Raw genomic sequence first — 10,097 nt, 5'->3', positions numbered from 1 at the left:
TCTCGCATGTATCAGACTATGTAGTTTTGGTAAGGCGTCCCTGATTTATAACCTCCCAAGACCTTAAGTTTTACATGATCACCGATATCTTCAGCATCAGAGATAATATATATCAGCAGTACTACTAGATAAGAAATTATGTTAATCATACCAGATCTGGCGAGTACTGACCAATCACAACGAGATCGATAAGAAAATCAAAGGCAGAAATTAGCAACTATCACGCCTTTGAATTGAGCGTAACCTTTTTTAATCACAAAAAGGTTGAAGTTATTGCCAGTCCGGACTGAAGAAATCTCCTCAGAGAGAGAGAGAGAGATTCAATATTACTTTGGCTCGTCCGCCGTACGCGTTTTGTGTTTACATTAGCTATATAGCAATGTTGCTGTCTTTCATCGCCTGCTTTTAAACAAGCTGAGCATACACGACGCCCTGCGGTAGTAGAACTAGCCTGTGATCCGCCGTGTAAGATTGTTCGCACATGTACTGGTCGTGTTTGTGTCGAGGGGAGATCGGCTCATTGTCGGCCGTGGTGGTACCCACTACAGTTATAATACGAAATACAACGCGGATTTACATAAAGTTAGTGGAAGTGATATGTCTACAGAAACATCAACGTATAGTGGAAAGTTTATATAAATACTCCGTAAAGTCGGTATAGAGGGTATAGGCCACCCTGGACGTGAGAGATAAGACATCGTATACGTGTTACACATGTACAACTAATCAACAGGTGAGACGAGATCCAGGTGAGATTCAAGGTGTAAACATTATAACAGAATGGTACAGTAAACAGTGTCAGCACAATGGAAGGTATTGTGACAGAGCTTTAACAGGGACACGGGAATTAAGCACTGCAGTCCTGTTACTGTTTCCACCGATTAACAACACGAGAAGTCGATCAGCTTTGAGGTTTGTGTTGTTCGTCCGGTAAATAGTTTAAATCAATGAAAGTTGCATTAGGGATTCGGTCTTGTATTAGAATATTGTATACCTGTGTGTTGTTTACCTTTTTCTTACATACCTGTGTTTTATGACAGGTGTGTTCGTGTGGTTAAGCCTTCATTTACATATATTTGTGTGGATGTGACACTTCTCGTGCCAAGATGAGCGGCTGCCCATTCAGAAACGCTATAGAAAACGCCAAAGCGGCACACCAATCCAAAAATAATAACAATAACATCGAACCCCCTTCCCTCCCGAACGGTAGTGCCAATGGAAGTCCGGACATTATCAAGACCACTACGGCTAGTACCCAGACTGGTCAGGGGAAACTTGGACATGCGATGTCCGACAACTTCCTCGGACAGATCCACCATCGGAAGGGGACTGCGTCCAGTGCGTCCCTTGGGAATGAAATGACAGGCTCCAGTTCGAGTCGGAAAACTAGCAATATGTCCACGTGCTCAATGGGATCAGATGAGACGGATGGAGAGAAGAAGCTCGACCTGGTGGGGCTGATTGAGTCCGTAGGGACCCTTCTACTACCCTCGGTAAGTTCCCCTTGGTGACCTATTTGTGCCAATAAATTTGTCTTTATCGGTTATTTTTTCCTGCACCGGAAATTCATACAGATGCAATATGTCTATATACAAGATTAAAAAGTTCCATTGTTTCAACTAAGATGATACAAGTATATGGACAATAGGTGCATAATAAGTTCAGTCTAGTGTAGTTTATACTGTTAACGATATAAAGTAACAACAGATTACATCTTATTTTGCCCATTGCAATAAACGGAAAGGATGCAAGGCCAGACGGGATTCGAACCCGGGATCCTCCAAACTTTAGACGGACGCTCCTAAATTAAACTTTCTCGAACCAGTCCAGTTCTTTGGGAAATAATATATCAACCAGACTTCTGGTATTTTAATCCTATGAAGCAATAAGACATGCGTCCATGCATGTTTTGCATGTAAATCTCTGCTCAGTTGATAGCACTGTACATGTGTGCTGAATGTTCATTTAGAAATAAACTATTCTGATAGTACGAAATATATAACTGACTGGTTTGCACGTCAGGTTTCATGGCAATATAAAAGAATGTACCATTCGCCACGAAAATCTATAAAACTGTGTCCCCCACCAGGACAACCCAAAGTACAAGATGTGGTTTTCCCCCTCAACGACAATACATAAATACTGTCCCTTATCACAGCATTGAATAGTGTTGTTTCTCCATTACAACAATCCAGATGACTGTGTCCTCCTCTAAGGCAGTCGAAAGGACTATTTACCCGCCATGATATATTTCAAAGTACCCCACCATAATAACCAACAGTTTGTGGCGACAATTAATAGGACTGTGTTCCTTACCTACAAAGGCCTACCAGAAATCACGATTATCATATTTTATACGACTTCCCCCCTTAAGTTACACTATATAGAACTGTGTTCCCTAAATCACAATCTATAAAACTGTATCCATCACAATAACAATCTGCTGTTACCTGCTGTATGTATCCTAGGAGGCGACTAATGTGGGCATCCCTGCCGAATCGGGGATTTTCTTTGGTGTCCTCTATTTTGGGACACAAAAGCGGACAAAATAAATCTGCTGAACCCATTGCAATATTTTGGATCTTTATCTTTTTACCTACTTCTAAATCCCTTTTATTTCCTAGCACCTTGCTTGGCAACACCTCACTTTTGGCCTTAATGTCCCCAGGCCGGGACATACTAAAGTCCTTAAAATGGTCGTTGTTATTCCCTGGAATGGCAACAACTGGTTCACCCGTTGTCAGTATAATGTGACCGGGCGGAATGCTGTGCTGGATGCCTTCGGTAGGCATTTCAGTGTGATAGCACTATAAAGTCGGCATCAGATCTGCGCCGAAAATAGCAGTGTTTGCAGACATGTCGACATTATATGGTACATACGATTATTACCTTATTTTACAGAGTGAACAATATATGGTTATGGGGAAGTATCGCGAGTAAAACGCCTTTCAGTCAATGCTGCATGAGTGAATCAGCGGAACAAATGGTATTCACCTGTATTATGTAATCGTAGTCGGTAAGAAATGGACGTTACGACGACAAAGATAATGACGCAATAATTTGTGACGTTATATTATATATATATCAAGAATAAATAATGAAACTATGTCCATTGTTCCTAGTAAAAGTAGCATAAAAAACTATTGGCGTATTTCTAATAAAAGCGTACAGACAATTAAGGCATTATGATGTATAAAACATACCTACAATAGCACATGTTGCTCGGAATGTGATTTAGCCCCAGTCCTGACTTACTAAGTATGTAAGATAATATTTCAAATCAACAATCGATACACGAGCGCTCGAGTGACACTCCAGTATGTTGACACATGTTTATGAATGGAACGTAAAAAAATCCAATTTTGATAGTGACAAATGGTATTTAAATATCCATATTGTGATCGTATTAGGTAATATAATTCATTTTCCATGGTACATATCGTCATACTACTGGATATTAACAAGAATACGATCGGATGTTTAAACTGCATCAATCAAGCGCTTGCAGTTTTGACCGTTTTATTTTCTACACACGACTTGTAATTTTGCAGTATCACCGTATTTTAGATATCGCGATAGTATGTTTATTTTAGGGCACTTGTGTTTAGCTTAATTTTTCTGAACACGAACTTCAAAGTACTTAAATCCTTGGGATATTCTTCATGGGGGTCTGTCATATTCCCGATATTATCTGCTCTCCATTTATTTTTGGTGAGATTTTCGGATAGCGCGTGAATCTGTTGTATTATTATAGATAAGCACGTGCGCACACTTGCAGTGCATCTAGACAACATTACCCAGATAGGTCGAGGACGTGTAAACACCTGGGTAACCATGATCACCCATTTTTTTGTGGCCACGCCCTTCTAGGTATAGACAGGCATTCCGTCATGTGACCTTTTCTATCCCCTCTATGGCTACACCCTTGTCCCTATTATCACCACCACCCTCTATGATATTAACTCATTCACCCCTGAAGACACATTTGAACCCTTCCAAATCAAAGGTTGGAATAGTTCATTATAAAATTCCAGGGGTGAATGAGTTAAGCGTCGTCTTTACCACCTCTTTTATGATTCCCTTCCTCTCCGCGAGACCACGCCCAGCTGATTTATGTGATGACCCCGGAATTAATTCCTTACCGGCATTGACCTGTCCATTCCAGCTGTCACTACACCCTTCATTCATATTTTGATTTAAACATGTTTTATTTGCATCAAATACACAATTTGATTAGGGCACAAGTTATTCAACTTATATCAAGCCTTTCACAGCATCATTTTACTATAAATCTTTTTCAATTAATAACAAAGCCCCTTCCTGTGTGACAAAGTCGTTCCCCTTCTTCGAATTAAAAATCACACTGTTTTAAATTGTCAGGATGGTTGACTCTTTGAAAATTAGTTTCAAACACTTTTTTGACGTAACGAACTGTGTCAGTTCATTTATTGATGGCAAGAATGTGTTGTTTTTGTGCATTTATGGATATTTCTAAATACTGGAATATTTTAATTACCTATAGGAAGGTGCCGAAATTGTCTTCAATTAATCTTTTGAAGGCAGTGTAAATTATTAATAGATCAAATACTTGAATTGAGATCACTTAACTATTTTAATCATCCATGTGTTATGTCTGATTTCACACACATGCATCAATATGTTTAACGCTTGAGTTCTAGACACGTGATTATGAGCTGGTTGCCCTTTTTACTCCGTCGGTCCCTCTCGAGACTAATGACACACTTTAACTCGTCAAACGCATACGCCGTCGTAAATAAGTGCAATATAAATCCATGTTCACACCCCGTTATCAGATAGTCTGTATCAATGAGGCGCTTTCCTTCCAACCACGGAACTTTGACCAGCTTTCTACAACGTATAATTGAAAAGGTTGTACGCCAATACAATAGCCAGCGTAACGAGGTATGAGGGATATATAGACGGTCACCAACGGTTTCGTCCTAACAACAGATAGAATGTCTGCCACCGGTGAGGTATCAGTACGATTGTACCGACCCGGTGTGAACGCAGACCAATATACCGAACGCTTTATTGCCGCCATTATTGTAAATGGATGAACTGTTAACAGATAGACTGTCAAACGTTGATATTTAGATTTTATTTCATTGTTGTCGTATACCATGTTTAATAATAATGCAGTTGATATGCTGATTTCCCGTGTCGACTGTGTACGGGTTTTTTTGGGGGTTTTTTCAATTTTCTTTTTATGTTTCCTGTGGTTTTGTTTAGTAGAGGTCTTATTAGAAATAGAACACAATTTTCGGTATAATTGTTTTGGTTGTCATTTACCATAGGATTTAACACATAGTACATGTAGCTTTCCAACGAGAAGTCAAATTATTCCGCTGAGGTCAAGCGATTCTCGGTCGGGTTTTCAGTTCCGGTATTTTACGGACAGTGAGACTGGTCATCAAATATCAATATACAACCCGTTATCAGTCACATCGTACTCGGCATAGATCCTAACGAGAAATGTTCGAGAGTTTCGTTGTACGATAGTAACGATACGGCCACACAACACAAATTCCTGATCTCCGAAACCCGCCATCGTCCCTGACGTTAGGTTGCCACTTTGGTCTCGAGTAGCGCCAACAGCCCGCTTTAAAACACTCGACATTAGATGGTACTCGTGATAAAACGACCGATTTAAACAGTAGCTAGCAGCGGGAAAGTGTTTGGGCGAGATGATATATTAATATAGTATATTTGGGAATGCAACTCTATCCCCTTTGATGTTCTAGAAGTGCATGACACAGTTCGTAAAGTTAAGATAATTTACATGATTTTGATCTTGCAAGAGTAAACGTAAATGTAGAAAGCATCTGTCGATTCAGCTATACGAGATATTAATGAGGGGAAATATTAGAGACTCGACAAAGCGTTTTACACTCACACATAAATCAGTGTTAAACCGTTCAGAGTTCCCCTCCTGCATAGGGGACAGACAGAAAGTAAAGAAATGACATAACCAGTATTTAGTATGCATATGGTTTAAACATCAAAACATTACACACCGTTTGCAAAAAGTTGTCGATATTTCAATATTGTTTTTAGTTATACACGAACTTTTCATTATAAATCCATCATTAGGCAAAAACATAAATCTTCTTCTTGTTTTTTCCCCCTCATTACTTAGATACAAAATTACAAAACATATTGATGTTTAATTGTTCTGTGCCAAACACATGATAACGATACATCAGACGCGAGATGACGGCCTTCTGTCTACAACAACAGACGGGAACCTAACAATGTGCTATATGAAGAAGGTCGTGCATAACACTACCGTCAACTTTCCCCTTATAGACAATGGCAGAGGAAAGCACACCAACGTTAAATTCAAATAAAAACCAGCAAGGTTTTATTTTATAGTTTTCGAATTCACGCACCAAATGTCAAAAGGTGACCTGCTCTGTGATGTTCCGCCTCGAGTAGTGCGATCGAGTGGTAAACACGTACGATACATTCGCCTGACTTAAACCTACATATAATTTTAATAGCAATAGTCTTTTCACATGAGTTGTCTGCCTGCGGAAGATCTGTCGCATCTTTTGGCTAAATACTACTAAAAAGAATATCCAACAAAAATCTCTATGGACTGACAGGCAGAGCATTATTGAGAAACAGCTAAGAACTTAATTTTATATGTTCAGGATGGACCATTTTTATTTAATAAGCTCTCTTTTGGCAGAACCGTCTGGAAAACGGAAACCTTAACGGCCTTAGAGCAAGTTAGGTTTTCGCAATTATTTGCGCAGGACATACACAGGCAGAGGAATCTTGTTACAGTTTTGTGTGTCCCACAGGGGATGTAGAAGACAAAGAAAGATGAAGAATCGAGTCTCAAAACATACTATATTCTACTTTCGTTTTTCATTGCTTTTAGTAACGATTTGATTTCCTCTCAGATGAAGCCGTTTAGTATTCCTTACTTTCGTTTTACATAGCTTTTATATGACGTTCCAGATACTGCAAGTTACTTACTACTACAATAGAGATCGTTTTATGTGTGACGTTTCGATAACATTAGTGTGATTTTGATATGTAGTCTGTCACTCTCTTTAACAATCTACCTGAGAAGTAAAGGTTCTGTATATTAACGTTTTAAGTAGGAAAGAGATGTGAATAGGATCAACAGATCGATTCGGCTACAGTTTGGTTATAGACCACGGCGTAACTTTATCTGTCGCTAGAACAGGTTGCTTTCTCTAATCACCACGCGTACCTTGTCACGTCTAATTGTACAAATGCTTAAGCAAAGCGTTGCATACTCGCTTTTTTCTCACAGTACATTTTAACACCTAAGAGAACTCATTGTAGGAGTCAAATCAGAACGTCACACATTAATACTTTATTATTGTGCCATGTGTACCATACATAAATTTACCCGAAGGAAACGCCACATACTATATAAGGTTTTTCGAACCTGTGGAACCAGTCACGGTGATATGGAGTAGATACCCTAGGACGATAAATGACAGGTCTTAGTAGCATGTGTACATAATGTTGACGTTGAATACATACTAATGACCTTGAGTCAACATGGAACTTAGCATCACCAGCAAACTAAAACAAAAACCAATACATTCCGGAAAAAGTGATCAGAGTCAAAGATTTCTTATTCTTATCTACGTGACTTTTAACATTAATAGTGAAGAGAGTGTTGCGAAAGAGATCTCCTCGCGATTTCAAGATTCACCACACGAAAGTGTTTGATGAAAGTGAATGATTTTGACAATATTTGCACGCCACAACAAATACAAAGCACTTTCTCGGCGTTATGACACCGATATTTGCACGGCACATCCACAGGGTCAAGTCCCAGGATCAGGTATTAGAGTGTACCGCACATAAGGTCATAAGTTAGGATAAACTTTTCAAATATTGATATTGAAAATTAAAACTTTATATATATACACTGTACAAATGCGTTGTGGGGGATGGGGACGAGCCAAGGGGTATGTTTATATATTAATATTGACTGTGTGAAATACGCCCTTTTTCGAAAATCGTTGATTTCATAATGCATAGACAGCTATCATTCGCATGATGTCTCCCACTTGTTGAACACTCTGAGGTTAAAGAGTCTGACCATATGATCCCACTTGATCGTATTGGAAATAATCTTCAAAATTAACAGTAGGAACATGTTCGAAGGCTATAAGCATTTGAAAAATGAACAGGTGCAATTTGTATGGAACTTGAATAAATTAAATTCAGACTTCCTAACAAACAGTAGAGGCATTTGTGTATTCATAGGGATTGGTTTTTGGTTTTATTCTTTTTAACGTAAAAATTAACAGCTTAAGTCATTTAAGGGCGTGCCTCCCAACGTGTGTGTAAAGTATGCCGGAGGCAGGGTATGTTGGTGTATTTGCCTCCTTGCGAAAGCGCAGACTTGATGCTGACTTTAGACTGCTACCATGCCGAAGGCATCCAGAACAATATGACACCGGGTCAGATTGTACTGACAACGGGTGAAACAGTTGTTGCGATATGAACCCTTATTGCTGCCTGTTAAGCACGGAATAACAACTGCCATTTTTAAGAACTTTGATATGTCCCTGCCTGAGGAAAGAACCCATGGCCTTCCCCACAATATATTCATAGAGAACAGCAACACATACTCAAATATGTTTTGAATAATTAACTGACTTAAAAAATCCGAAATGCAAATAATGAGAGCTCGGTATTTTAATGGGCAGACATTCAGTAATGCACAAGAAACAACTTCAATCTCAATTTCCTTTTAAAGAGAATAGATACTTGGTTCGTGACAATGTTGAAATATGTGAATTATTCATAGGAATCTTGTGTTAGACCACCGACAACTGATACATTTGTTTAGTCAGTTATAGGATAAAATTCAAGAGAAGAGTTATATTCAATTAATCTCAAAAGAAGTTTATTGACCTGTGGGGAAAACAAACTTGTCACCATTTTTTTCAAATCTAAATATCTTGATTTCTATATAAAAACGGGCAAATATTCTTTAGAGAAGCGGTTTAAGCCAGATTTAGAACGAATAAACAAAAGGGTTCGTATGTATGTATTGCATATTGTATAAGATAAATGAGATACATTTATATTTATCATAATGAAGGACTTTCAAGCCAATGATCTAGCTGAAACATATATTGGAATAGTTGTTGATACTGTCAACGCATCATACAAACATTACCGCTATGATGGAGCAATGTACAGTGTATGCAATACCATAATTATGTACACGATACAAATGCGTTGGATCCAAATTCGGCAGAAAACAAAAGAGCCTCTTTGAAAACTGCTAAAGCATTACTAAAATAGGTCGAATGAATTTTACCTGATGGACCAATGACGGATCCAGATCAGGAATGTTGTGCACATAGTCTTTTTATAGATTCTGTTAAAAGGTTGAGTTGTCAACTTAGATAATCAGTCGACTGTAGAAAGTTAGCTGCTTGGTCACTATTTGACGACCCATTACAAGTCATCCGGGTGTTTCAAATTTGTAAATCTTAGTTCTGAATTCATAGCTTTTTGAGGAAAGTACAAATTAGGAGTATTGTGTAGCTGGAATCAACGTGTTTCGGGGGTAAACTATAATGTCTTTCAGAAATTGAGAACATGTTTCGTCGGTCTCTCTATTTAGGGGGTACTTAATTTTGGTCTTATTGCAGAAGGCATTATATAGATATTCATGATGACTTGTTGTCAAGTCTTATACTGTACCAGCAAAAAGGATGTGTAGACTGTTGCAGAGCTAGGAGATTAATCAAACTTTAATATTATTGAGTAAGGTAAACACGTGATGTATCCGGACGTCTCGATAATGGGCATGTCTACAGTATACGTGTAAGTTCAGCTTTAGGGGAATATGAACCACTAGGTCACCATGTGTCAATATGATGTGACCGGGCAGACTGCTGTGCTAGGTTATTGGACATGGTATTTCAGTGAGATAGCACTATAAAGTCGGCATCAGATCATCGCTGTCACAAGGATACAAATACACCAACATAGCTTGCCTCCTGCACACACACACATGCAAGCACGCATTCTTAAATGACCTTAGCTGTTGATAGGAAAACCAA

General features: G+C 38.7%; 1 protein-coding gene across 1 annotated transcript in view; it reads left to right on the top strand.

Moving 5' to 3' along the window:
• Positions 1-429: 429 nt before the first annotated feature.
• Positions 430-10,097, top strand: part of LOC110452448 (guanylate cyclase soluble subunit alpha-2-like) — a 65,175-nt gene continuing 55,507 nt past the window's right edge. Inside the window, exons 1-2 of the mRNA XM_021500996.1 lie at positions 430-912; positions 1,041-1,493. Of these exons, the coding sequence (XP_021356671.1) occupies positions 1,107-1,493 (387 nt within the window). The 5' untranslated portion in view covers positions 430-912; positions 1,041-1,106. The remainder of the gene's footprint in view (positions 913-1,040; positions 1,494-10,097) is intronic.

The sequence above is a fragment of the Mizuhopecten yessoensis genome, unplaced genomic scaffold, assembly GCF_002113885.1.
Source record: "Mizuhopecten yessoensis strain PY_sf001 unplaced genomic scaffold, ASM211388v2 scaffold6683, whole genome shotgun sequence".
Classification (NCBI taxonomy): Eukaryota; Metazoa; Mollusca; class Bivalvia; order Pectinida; family Pectinidae; genus Mizuhopecten; species Mizuhopecten yessoensis.
The sequence above is the reverse complement of the archived record's forward strand: the minus strand, read 5'-3'. Positions and strand labels throughout refer to the sequence as shown.